This window comes from Carassius gibelio, chromosome B3, assembly GCF_023724105.1.
Source record: "Carassius gibelio isolate Cgi1373 ecotype wild population from Czech Republic chromosome B3, carGib1.2-hapl.c, whole genome shotgun sequence".
Taxonomy (NCBI): domain Eukaryota; kingdom Metazoa; phylum Chordata; class Actinopteri; order Cypriniformes; family Cyprinidae; genus Carassius; species Carassius gibelio.
Genome location: NC_068398.1, coordinates 28,696,812 through 28,710,823, shown reverse-complemented (window position 1 = coordinate 28,710,823; position 14,012 = coordinate 28,696,812). Strand labels below are relative to the sequence as shown.

General features: G+C 35.8%; 1 protein-coding gene across 1 annotated transcript in view; it reads left to right on the top strand.

Annotated features, from left to right (window-relative positions):
- Window positions 1-10,278, top strand: part of LOC127952680 (transmembrane protein 104) — a 46,074-nt gene extending 35,796 nt beyond the window's left edge. The window contains exon 10 of the mRNA XM_052551334.1: window positions 7,184-10,278. Coding sequence (XP_052407294.1) covers window positions 7,184-7,947 — 764 coding nt within the window. The 3' untranslated portion in view covers window positions 7,948-10,278. The remainder of the gene's footprint in view (window positions 1-7,183) is intronic.
- The last annotated feature ends 3,734 nt before the right edge of the window (window positions 10,279-14,012 follow it).

The window sequence follows — 14,012 nt, the reverse complement described above, 5'->3', positions numbered from 1 at the left end:
TCCCCTTGTGGGACAATAAAGTTCACCTTGACCTTGACCTTGATATATATATATATATATATATATATATATATATATATATATATATATATATATATATATATATATATATATATATATATATATATATATATATATATATATATATATATATATATATATATATAAAGGGGTTGCACGACTACTGATGTCTGCTAGTCGATTTCTTATAAAAAAAATACTCTATTTACTCGACTACTCGTGGTTCATGCTACTGTAAATGAAAAGACATCATGAAATAGTTCTTATCAATCAACGCTTATTAATTCATAGCGTTATGCAAAAATTACATATGTAAATTGTCAACTTTATAATAATGACATTTACATTACAACAGCCAGTGTTTGTATCTGTATTTGTATATAACAATTGCAAAAATCTTCACATTTGGATACAACTTCGGATGGTTACTTGAAGACTCTTATGACTATCTTTTTTTTCATATTATCACTGAACAATTATGCCGTGTTAAACTAAAATAATGAGTATCATGTAAGCAGAGAGATGTCATGACACGTTTAGTGATCATTTGAACTCGACTGAATTAATTCAATGCTCACATTTTCATTACGCAGAACTCTTTAAGCAAGTCTTTTTGTGAACTTCACTAAACAAATGTGCATGTGCCATGCAAGCCAGCAAAAGATAAAGATGCAAACATGTAGGCCAAATAGAAAATGTATCCTTTTTAGGGCTGGGATAAACGATTATTTTTTAAACGATTAATCTAGCGATTATTTTTTCGTTGCATCGATTAATCTAACGATTAATTTTTCCAGACCGATTCGATTTCAATTATCTCCCCATTAATTGATTACTAACAATTTATACATGTTGATTTACATATCTGAATGAAAAAAATAACGAATTCCTTACCATTGCAATATATGTTTATTGCTCTTAAAATTACAAAATTAAAGACTGACTAAGAATGCATTACTTTGCACTTGTATAGAGATATGCATTCAATGAAACACATAGCTTACTGAAACAAGCTTACTAAACACATAGGGCCTAGCTTACTGAAAAAAAGTTCTTCTTTCAGATGAAAATAACAACAACTTGATGTCTAACAGTAACCAATGTAAACTTGAGGGCTTTAAGCTAATACAGAGTGCTTTTCCAAAAAAAAAAAAAAATTAACAGTGGGAGCCAGCAGCCTGTCATGGAGAAAAAAAAATCTCTGAATGCTCCACGTGAAACTTTGGCGTTCCGCCCTTTTCCTATCGTGTCTAATGATTTTGATCAATATGCACAAGGTAGAGAGAGAGAGCAAGAAGCGCTCGTGTTGTTTGAAGACTGAGTGTGCGCACGCAGCCAGGGCTCCCTCTCGTACGTGCCCTGTCAGGCACAACAGATCACTCACCGATCAAATAAGGCTTTGACAGCCGCCAAAAAAAAAAAAAAAAGATCAATGCAGAAAAACCCCTGAATTGGTTATATAACGTTGGACCGAATGTTGATCCGGCCATCGCGTATATTCAGCGCACATAAGGTAAACGTTTTGCAAATGTTTTTTAGAGAAATAAAAACAGGTCGACGAATCAATGCGCATATTTTGCATCGACGTATTTTTTGCGTCGACGTCATCGATGACCTCGACGCGTTGTCCCAGCCCTAATCCGTATCTAAGCTGATTATGAGCCTACTCTTGAGAGAGAACTGGTTTGGTTTTTGAGAGACTGAGGCGCACAACGCCTGAGCCACTGCTGCTGCTTTTTTGTGTATGAAGTAAGAAAAGTCATAAAGCCTTGAAAAAAAAAAAACTTTTCCTCAATTTGCTTCTAAATCAAAAATAATCACTTAAGTTGGTCACTTTTATTTACTAAAATAATGGTACATTTAATAGGAGAGGAACATATATTTTCTAAATAAAATTTTTCTTTTGCACCAGTAAATTTTGTATGCATCTTGACTCAAGCTTAGTGCATTACAGTAAAATATGTATAAACTAGGGCTGGTAATTTAACGCGTTAATTAGATCAATTTATTCATGGAGAAAAATAATGCATTCAAATTATTAACCCATTTAACCCACTTGCGTGGATCATCTGCCATTTCATACAGTCGGTTGATGATTAATATGAGCCTTAGCAACAACTTACAGCAAGGTGGAGCCTGGATAATATCCCTAAAATTCAAGATATGGGGCAAAATACCCCTGTTTTAAAAATTTTCATATTTACAATCACATAGTTAAGAAATATCACACGAGCTGTAGGCTAAGTGCAATATCACACTAGTGTAAATGTGATACTCATCTTATAAAACAGTTCATTAACAAGTTAATATTGTGTTATTTTGGACACAATGTTGTATGTTTTGCTAGATTTTGCCAACCAAATTATAAACACAAATCAGAACTGTTCACCTCTGAGCAACCCACAGTGGCATTTCATTTCTTAATCCAAGTTTTGAATGAATTTGGTGAACCATTTGGCTGGCGCGTTGAACCATTGGCCATAGTCGCGATGGACTTGAAGTGGCGCTGGACACACCAAACGGTGTATGACATCAAAGTACAGCGAGGGAGATTCAAAAGCACAAGGAGTTGTCTCTAAAGCGCTTTGCGGTACTTTGATGTAACACACCGATCGGTCTGATGGTGATGACCTGCTTAAAGTCGAACAAGCCTAATGATTCAATGAACCATTCTTAAAGAACCATTTACTTCACTCCTCAATGAATCAGCCATTTGAACGAATCAAACGAATGAATAAATGACCCGATGACTTAATCATTAAGACATTTACCACCACCTACTTGCAGTTTTAGTTGAATATTCAGAGTTTCATTTCATTAAAGAAATTATTATATTTTCATAGTAATAATAATAACATTAAGAAAATAAATTAAAGTTATAGTTCACCCAACCAAAAATGGCAATTCTGTCATAATTTACTCACATGGTCCAACAGAGTATATAATAAGATTTATCAAACAAAATATTTCTTGCTGAACCTACTTTTTGTTATCTCTGTTTGATGCTTTGCACAACAATGACTTTAAATGATCTTTTCAGAGTAATTTTCAGAGTTTTATTTTTATTTATTTATCCTTTATTTAACCAGGAGAAGCCCATTGAGATTAAAAATCTTTTGCAAGGGAGACCTGACCAAGATAGGCAGCTGAATTGCATCACATCATTACATACGTACAAAGACACACAAAAAAACATGAAAATAAAAACAAATAAATTAACCACATCATTTAATTAATTAGATTACATTTTTTGATTACTTACCAGCCCTAGTATAAACAATAAACAAGAGAATAATAAACAAGAAATGAACATGTAATATTATTAGTAACTGTTCTTATTAATGCAAAGCAATAGTAATTTTATGATTAAATAATCTGTATTTTAATACTCCTGCACACCACCCCCAGCACTACCAAATCTCTCAAACTCTCAAATGTTAGTTTGGATCCCTGGGGTAATCAGGTATTTTGACGTCATACAAAGATCGGTCTGCGAACACACAGATTCTGCTGTTGCTGCTGCCACCTTATGACAATAGATTTACATTCGAATTAGGTAGTCGGTCATCGATGACAATAGCTCATTGGAAAGGGATTAAAAAAATGCCCTTTATTTTGTTTGCACTAATAAATGCTGCTGCGTGCCAGCTTCAATCACCAATAAAAAGTTGTTCCATATAGTTTTTTATATCGTCATAAATATCGTTATCACAAATATTCTTGAAATATTGTGATATAATCTGAAGGGCTATATCGCCCACCCCTAATGGATGTATATGGATACATATAAAAATCTATATATTTACTTATTTATTCACATGGGCTGTTATGGAATGGTCACATGACATGTTGGTCTCTAGATTTGGTGTAAAATACCTCTCTCTCACAATACAGATTCAGTATTTGTCGCTCTGTTTTGTTCTCCACTTTTTCCCTGAGTTTTGATTACTTTCCCAACCTTTCTAAAGTCACTCATAATAGTTATTTAGTCATTTGTGTACTTGAAATGAGGTAATTTGCAGTTTTCCTGGCTGCATGCATTCTCTCCTGGGACACGTACCCTTTTACTGCAACATCACTGTGATTGCGTTATTTGTTCTTTGCAACTAGTGAATTATTTATTCCCCTTACTTGCAGCCTGCCCTTGATTAATAGACTGAGATTAGTGTGACATGCACTCTGCCCCTTGTTTGCTGCCAGAATGTTTTACTCCTGCCAGGAAGAATGCATCTTTTTCCAACACTGAATGAGCCTGGGTGAGAACACCTTTAATGCTAATGGAGACCTTTGGGTCAGCACTGCTGTCTGGAGCACCTCCGATTAATGGCACATCAGCTGGACTCTCAGATGTGTGGACAGACCCAATCCATTTCCCCTTTAAATCCAATGGCTGGCATCTCAGATTTACACCTGTGGTCCCTGACCTGACCCATGTGATGCATTAGGAAAGGGGATGAGGACTAATTATTACTACCTCTTAGCCATCTTTTATTTTATTTCTGAAATCTCTATATGAAGATCTTCAGGAGCAGCACTAAGCTTTAGATGTTTGAGATAATGAAATAGAGGAGATTACTCTTATGTTTTGGGTTTTTACCACCCATGTTCCTCTTCCTGGTTGTCTATGCAGGGAACATCACCTATAGAAGTTATTGGTCACTTTTTAACCAGCTCAGCATTTTCCAGCAGCCTATTAGATCCTTAACAGTCTCATCTTGCTCCGCATTGATTGCAGTATTGATCAGAATAGAAATACAGAAAGTCAGGCATTTTATTATAATTTTTTTCTTTTATATAAATTCAGTATAGCCGAAATAAGGTAAAGCTTAAATAAGATAAATGTTAGAATAATGAGACCTAATAACATGGTGGCTTAATAATAGGGCTTTATTCTGTGTTTGACCCGTGGCCATTTCTTTTTGCAAACCAATCAGTCAAACCTAAGTTCAGTGTTAATAATGTATGTCCATTGGCGCTTATGTTGTGCACGAATACAGTGCTAGCGTAAGAGATTTCGTTCAAAAACATGAAATAAATCTTACCAACCACAAGCTTTTTAATGGTGCTATACCTTCTACTGCTAAAATCTAATTTTTTTTTTTGTTTTGTTATAAAACCACTTTTCTTTATATACACATGTGCACAGTTTTAGTAGTTTGTAGGTAGGATGCACTACTAAAATTAAAGCTAAGATACATTATTTTAAAATGAACCAAAGACACCATTTTATAGCATGGATTTCTAGCTAATAAACCGGTAAAGTTTTGTTTTCTTCTTTGAAAGGGCCCATGGTGGGTGAACACTGGACGCACTGAAGCTGTGCGTCATGCCACAGTGTCGACAGACTCGAGTTGTTGCGTCATTGGCTTCCAATGTAGACATGGTGTATGAGCAGCAATCTGTCAGTGTGGATGGACCAGAACTGGGGATTTGTCCTCTGCTCAAGTCCATCATGACAATTCATAAAGCGCATAACATACACAACAGAGACCTTGAGATTTTTTTCCTTAATCTAGTTGTGTCCCAAATGATGGAAGATAAAGTTGATATCTGTTCGTGCAGTTCATGCTGAAATGGATCTACTCAAATCCAATTTAACTGGATTTCAAGTCACATCCTCATGAGACTTGGATTGATTTAGTTAAAATCAGATTTCATGCTCTTTTTTTTTTTGCTATTCAGGCTCCAAAAATAGGGATATGCTTAAAAAATCGGCTTTAGACAGGCCGTGTTAATAAATAACCATCTCAGCTTGGCAAACTCATTGTTGAGCTGAATTTGCAATATTAAGGCCAGACACCCCAGGTGAATAAAGAAAAACATCTATCTTTTCGATCACCATACTTCTCCAGTCATTTGCCCGGTTTCTTTTTTGTCTTAAGAGTTTTTGTCTATGAAATTCTTGTTTTATATTGTTGACATTGACATGCAGCTGAATTCGGTTGTTAGTTCACCTTTAAGTACTTAATCCTGTTCTTTACACACAGTTCAGTAATTTTACACAATTTTGTATTTACGAGAGACAACTCAACTGAACTACTAGTTGTTATGATGCAGTATTTAATCAGAGTGTATCAAAGTTGTGTGTCTCTTCTTTATTTACAGTGTAAGAAATGTTTAGGTATATAGGCCTTGTCTCTGTGTCGCGACTATATTAGTTAAAAGTAGTGGATAACAGAATTCCTGAATCTTGGTATAGTTACAAAGGGGTCATTCATCATAATTTCAAGAGATTTCTGTTCCATGCACAAACAAAATGACTTCTGTTGCTTTACAGCTACGTGGAAAGTCAAATGTTTTCACAGAGGGGATTTTGAATGTCTTTTTGTCACTCCATAAATTTAGAAAATCATGGAAACCCATTTCTTGCCAATGAATAAAAAAAATAAAACAAATTAATTGGGACTTATCTCAAATTTTTCTCTCAATTGAGAATCGAGTTTATACTTTGCAATTTAAATTTTTTACCCATCACAATTTAGATTTTATCTCCCTTTTAAAATCTGACTACTTTTCTCAGATTTTTGCGAGTTTAAATATCAAATTTATTTCCCAGAATTTCGTGTTTATCTCGCAATTTTGACTTTATAACAAGAAATTGTGTTTATATCTGTATTCTGAATTTATTTCGAAGAATTGCAACTTTATTTCTCATGATTTTTTTTTTTTTTTTGCAGTTGCAAGTTTATATTGTGCATTTCTGAGAAAACAGTCAGAATTCACAGTTACCTTATTTTAATTTTTTATTCTGTGATGGAAAATGCTATTCATGTGATGGAAAATTCTGTTCATGAGCTTTCAGAATTGCAAGGAAAAAAGTCAGAATTGAGAGCGTTTAAAGAGATTTTCAAGATATAAACTCACAATTGCAAGAAAAAAAAAGTCTACATTTGAGAGAAAAATCCAAATTACCTTTTTAAATATTTTATTCAGTGGCAATTGTCAACTGCCAGAAAAATTTTAATAATAATATTCTGTGAAATATTAAGTTTTCCTTCACTAGTCTGAAACAACATTATGAAAACAAATATTCCAAAATCTCATAATTGACAAGTATAAGAAAAAGCAATGTTTTTGACTATTGTCTTGCCTTAAATACAACAAAATCCACTAGATCTTCAAAGTCATATTGTGTTAACATGAATTTCTCGGTCTCTTTCAGCATTCACCATGATGATCATCCTGGCTTTGATTCGTATTGGCACGGGCCACAGTGAGGGTCACCCATCTGTGGCTCAGATCTCAGGTGTGCCCAACCTCTTCGGGGTCTGCGTCTACTCGTTCATGTGCCAGCACTCGCTGCCCTCGCTCGTGACGCCCATCTCCAACAAGCAGCGCATGAGCGCCCTGGTCATGGCCGACTACATCCTCATCCTGTGCTTCTACAGCCTACTGTCCCTCACGGCCATATTCTGCTTCGATAGTTCTCTGCTGCGGGACATGTACACTTTAAACTTCACAGATAACTGCGACGTCCTGAGCATCCCAGTGTTGCGCTACTTCCTGGGCCTCTTTCCCGTTTTCACCATTAGCACCAACTTTCCCATAATAGCCGTCACGCTACGCAACAACTGGAAGACTCTCTTCCATCGGGACGGCGGCACGTACCCTTGGGTGGTGGACCGCATCGTCTTCCCGCTCATTACTCTAGTGCCGCCCGTTATCGTGGCCTTCTGTACTCACGATCTAGAGGCGCTTGTGGGTATCACAGGAGCGTATGCTGGAACGGGCATTCAGTATATCATCCCAGCCTTCCTAGTATATTTTAGTCGTCGTCATCTAGAGCCTGTGTTGGGAAGGGATGCTGTAAATAAACACCGGTCACCTTTCCATCATACGTTCTGGGTTTGGTTCGTGATATTATGGGCAACGTTCTGTCTAATGTTTGTGACGGCTAATATTGTCCTTACCGATGGCAAGAGCTGAGCGTACTGGCAGACTTGTTTTGTCAAGCCGTGTTTTTGTTTTTATTTTTGAAGGGTGTTTGTTTGTTAGGTTTCATGTTAAAAGAATTCTAGTAGCTGAAGTTTAATTCAGTGTTTAAAAGGGACCAAAAGACGTTTCGGCATTTGGAGTTTTGACTTCTTTCGCACAAATCCACTATCCTTCAGTGGATGTTCTGTAAGGCAGGGATTATTTGAAAAAAAAGCTTTATTTAAAAACCATATATGATGTGCTCATTCAAAATGTCACTCGATGTGTATGTTCTTGAGTTATTATTGATTTTCCTCTTTGTTCCGGCAAATCTCATTAAAACATGATCGAGTCGCGCTCCATCCAAAAAGCAAAGAAAATGTATAAATAATAATAAATACAAATAAGTAAAATCATACGCATAGGAATGAAAAAGTCTTTGCATACCTGATGTTATTTACAAACAGCTTAGCACATTTACCCCAAAATTCTATTCTGAGTAATGCTTATCATTTTTCTAATGCAGTAAATATAATATATTATATTATGTATTTATAATTTTTTTGCATTTTAACAATGAAAACTGGTGGGAAGTTGTGGTTTAATCGTCTTTTTAAATTGTATTGTTCTTAAGTGTTTATACATAATTGAATACCTTATCTAAATCTTTTTGATTTTGGGGTGAAATGTGGCCTTCACATTTTCTTGACTGATTTAATTTTACCGTCTGATTTCGCTCATCTTCGGAAGAAACAACAAGCTGGTTTGTCTTTGTTCTTTTGGACTTAAAAAGTCAGCCCTCAAAAAAAAAGAAAAAAAAAAAAAAAAAAAAAAAGAAAAGAGTACACCAAAAATATTCCTAATATTCATCATCAAAGACAAACAGACTGACAATAAGCGTTCTTTGTTTTCATCTTCCAAGATTGTTAGTGAATCACAGCTGGCATTTCCGGCGTTCCTAACCTCACTGCGTCTCCTGCGTTGACGGATGGTGACACCAGCGTAACACTTGTCTGAATAATGTGCCCAGACCTGGAGTTCAATCTCAGTTCATCAGCAGATTGATCGAGGCATTGAAAGCTTCCCTATGTTGTCCATGTAGTGACGTCCTCCCAGAAGCTCTGGGCCTCTCAAACAGACCCTTAGGGAGGCAGGAAGGGAAGACGAAACAGATATTAAATGGACACGTCTGCCTCATGATCTACAGAGACTGAGATTTATCATGATCGATATGGAGCACCTCTTTGTGCCAGAGAGAACACATTCACACAGTTATTAATGTTAATGTCACTTAAGTTCTGACGAAGTTGTCTTGAGTTTGACTTTAAATCATACCAAATGTACGGCAGCTGATTCTTGCATTTCGTTTTTGCACATTTTTGGTTCCTTTTGCTCCTTAGAGGGATAGTTTACACAAACGCATTATTCACCCCCTGCTCGTGTCATAGCAGACAGTTCGACTTTTTATTTTCTGGCCATATAATGAAAGTCAGTGGGGTCCAGTGTTATTTTGGACCCCATTGACTTTGATCATATGGCCAAAAAGATAGAAATTAAAATCAGTGCGGTCCAAAATAGCTGAGCAAACAATGACAAAATACAACTTTAGCTGAACTATTCATATAATTTCTCTAATGATTTTCTATTTGTGGATGTGTATTCTCCATCCACCTCAGGTTTTGGTTGGCGACATGAATCTGTCCCAGACTTATTAGTTTGACATGCCTCTCTTCTTTTTTTTTTTTTCTCCTGTGTTGTCAGCGGTTGATTGGTTTGATCTGTGACGTGATCGCTGCTCTCTGTGAGAGCGCTGTCTCCTGATCCAAGAGAACTGTATCTGAACCTGCGCTTGAGTTTCAGCTGAAGGTTTAGGTTCAAACTACTGTTGATTTAAAGGGAAATAAATCTGTAGGATTGTGGTTATGGACAGAATGTATGTCTCCTTATTCAGTTCTTTCTCTGGTGTGCTCCATAAAGAAACTGTAAGAACTCATTTATGTCTCTCTAAAGCACAAAAACAAGTCATTTCACATGGGTGAAATGTTGTAATGTTACCAAATGCTCATGTAATATGTCCATGAACAAAACAAATGTGCCTTCTTTCCACCGATGCTTTCACAAATCTTTCTAGCTGTGAAATGTTTTTTTTTTCTTGTCTGTATGTCCTGTGCAGCCTGTCACATGCATGTCAGTCACTTCAAATACTTGACAATCACATCCACCGATGTCACGTTAAAATAAAAATGGATGTGCTCTTTTTGATCTCTGTGACTGACCCAAGCATTTTTTTATTCCATGGTTTGTGTCACTAAATAAATCAATAAAATACTAAATAAATTTAAATTTGCCATTTCATGTAACATTTGCATTGTCTCAGGATTTTCGTGGCATCTGTAATTGTCAAATGTGTATTTATTTATTTATTTATTTATTTGTTTGTGTATTTATTTATTTATTTTTTAAGGTTTATGCAGTTTGATTCTTAAAAAAAACTAAACATTTATTTATTTAGCCATGAAAAGTGAAATTGTTTAACCTAGTTGTCACTGGGCCAATATTGGCAGAAAATACCCTCCGTATTCCGTACTATATTGTACTATATTGTGTTTATTTAATATTATTCGAATTAAAAATTACTAAGTTGTTATAGTATATTTATTAGCCTGATATTACTATATTAGTTGTGTAAAACGGCAGAAATCAACTAGAGGAAAATACTGAACATTCACTCAAGGACATTTGGAATCTTTTCCAAAGTTTTCCGAGTTAACAAGTCTAGCTTTTTATTATGATCGTAAAGCTCTGAATTGTAATCCCAGCATGCCTGCAACAACCCCGTCCTTTAACGACGGTTCAGGGCTGTGTTATTGTAAATTAAAATGTCCCTCTTAGTTCATTCGTATTTCACTTGTTTTGCCTTGATTTATGCCACATTCTTGGAGCCGCTTGAAAAGGCAGTGCAGTCACTGGATTTCCCCCTCATTGGATGAAATGTGGCATTTTTATTGGTTCACACGCTTTCTGAATAGTATCCTACATGCTCTGAGTATTACTACTTCATCATAAACCTTGCTTTACTATCAGCTGATTGAATTTATTTTAAAAATAAACATATTCTCTGGTAGCCGTGTTCTCCTGCATGCGTTTGTGTCCTACCTTTAAGCTCTGCTCTACTGATTAGATAAAGAAGGATATTGATCCACACTCGCTGCACAAACTAGACCAGCGACATAGACTATAGCAAACTGTTTCAAAACGAATGTACATCTCAATTGTGGTGCTTATACGTCATATTTTTATCTTAAAAATATAATAGCCTTGACCCTTTTGACTTAAAAATGTAATAAAATTATGGATATTGTTTAACACAGATTCATGAAGACTTCAGCTGTCCATGAACTGCATATTGAAGTACGGATCGTGTTGTAAACAGCGTTTTAATGCAGACTGTATCACTGTCTATTGATCAACCGTGAGACAGCTGCCGCTTGAGTTTTGCAAAGCGAGAGCTAGGACAACATGTCATTGTTTGATTTATGACTGTGCTTCTCTAGATGACACTATATTACAACCATCTTAATCATATTCTGCATAGTGGTTCTCAAACTGCTTTATATCAGAAAGGGTTGATAGATACCAGCGCTGACGAACTGACCAACAAGATTCGCTTTTAGGCCCCAATGTGACATCGGTACACTCCAAAATGAAAATAAACAACGACTAAAGTTTCACACGATGCTGTAATCTGCCTGTATCATTTTTTGGAGTTGACCGTCATGGACGACATCCACTTTCATTAGGCTGGAAGAGCGCAGCGACCGTCTTTAAGAATAGAAAGAAAGGAACGTTTGGAGCAACATGAGGGTGAGTAAATGATGTCTAAACTTTCATTTTGAGATGATAAATCTGATGATTGATGCTTAATGTTTCTGTTTATTGTGGCATTAGTCAACTCTTCATTTTGATGATTCATAATAACTACACTGAACTATTGATTTACTGCTTCCCGACAAAGTGAATTAATAGATTGGCAGATTTATATTGTATTATTATATATGGCTGCTCCATAGTATTGATTGATATTGAGTGTCTTCTATACAAATGTATTGTAGTGGGTTGAATGAACTCTTGCACTGTCTTGCTCTCAGCGTTGATGGATGTTATGGGCCTGGTTGTGTTTATTTCAGACAGTTTAACAAGGCTTGTGCTGTCAGATGGGATACAGGCACTAGATATGAAGCACATCTGTAACACATTACTGCTGCTGCCTGTCAGAATGATCAAGATTTTCTTTGAGGCATTAATTGGAGTAAGTTCAGGATAGTGTTCATTTTTAGATTTTTGTATTTTGACCAGTGTTGGGGCGTAACTAGTTACGTGGAACAGCATTACATAATTTAATTACAATATTAATTACGTAATAATGTTACATATAACTAGTTATGCCCCAACACTGGTCAAAATATCAAAAATGATATTTATAGACCAATGAGCTCGAAGGTTGTTAAACAAGTGTACACTTTTCTTAAAACCATCGGTTGCATTATTTAAAAAAGATTGTAAATTTTGGGCCAGGGAGATGTCATAATGGGCGGAGCTTCCCAGCTTGATGCTACAGGCATATAAAAACCACAAAGACAATAACATTTTGCTTGTGTTAGTCGTAAGTGGTTAGAATAAAGAAACTGATTGCTATGGAGGGGAAAGAAAGGAAGTTTCCATGTCTGTACATTGTCTAATCCTGTGTGTGTATTATTACGATATGCAGAGTGATTCTGTGTGGTCCATTAGTGCTTGTTCTTTCACACAGCAGCTGAAACCAAGAAGAATCAGGTGCTTAAAGCATCAGTGGAGGTGTGGAGAGAGAGAGAGGAATAGAGAGCTATATTTGATCTCAGTGATAAAGCTTGCTGTCAGCGCCGCTGCGCTGCATTGTCTGACGAAGTGCTGCTGCATGTGTGTGCCCCGCATGGATGATGAGAAACACTTTCACTCAAACTCTTGACCATTGACTGGTGCTCATTCACACAAATAATTAGGTTGAGTCCTGTTGTACACAGCAGATTAAGACGATATAATGGGGAAATCTCGCGTTCTGTTTTATTGGTTAATGCAGTAGCGGTAAAACCTCATTTGAGTTTTGTGTTGTGCTTTTGTGGATAGTTCACCCCAAAAAAGAAAATTGAATCTCTTACTCACCTTCATGTTGTTTTAAACCTGTATGAATTCCTCTCTTCAGTTTAACATAAAAGAAAATATTTTGAAGAAACAGATGACAGTAGCCATTGACTTGTTGTTCCCCCATCCTATGGAGGTCAGTTGGGACCAACAACTGTTTGGTTACTAACATTCTTCAAAATGTTTTCTTTTATTCATATTTCATATGGGTTTGGAACAACATGAGGCTAAGTACCCAGGTGAAAAACAATAATGTTCTTAAAGTGCTCTTTTTGTACGCACTAATTTTGTCTAATTTTTGTTTCAATATAAAAAATGATTTAGTACTTCTCCAGATAATCTTAAGAACATCTAAGTGTACGCAACTGTGCTATTTTGAGACACCATGAATATGAACTAAAATGTGCTTTTAACATAATATCTGTATTAAAAATGTATTTAGTTATCACTTGAAGTACAATGGAACCCATCTTTCATACACTAGTATGTTCTAGTGTACTACAAGTGGTAAGTAAATACATTTATGGCATTTATTTAATGCCTAGCACCAATTCGAAAATGATACATTAAGACATCTATACACACAAAAATGAGCCATTTGGCTCTCCATATTCCACTGCTAACATCTCACACATTACTAAAACACAGTACAACCTGAGACTTGACCAAGGAAATGGAATTTAAAAAAAAATTGGCTTGGAGCTTACTTGAATAATGTAATGATACATATGAAAAACTAGAAAATACACACACGCAAACACACACATAGCGATTCAAATGCTGACTGATCTCTAACAAAGGTGTGATTTTATATAGTTTGTCTCGACCATGGTGATCATATGTACAGTAGACAGGTTTGCAACCCAGTTAAGTTTTTAGGCAGTTAAGCATAAAAATAA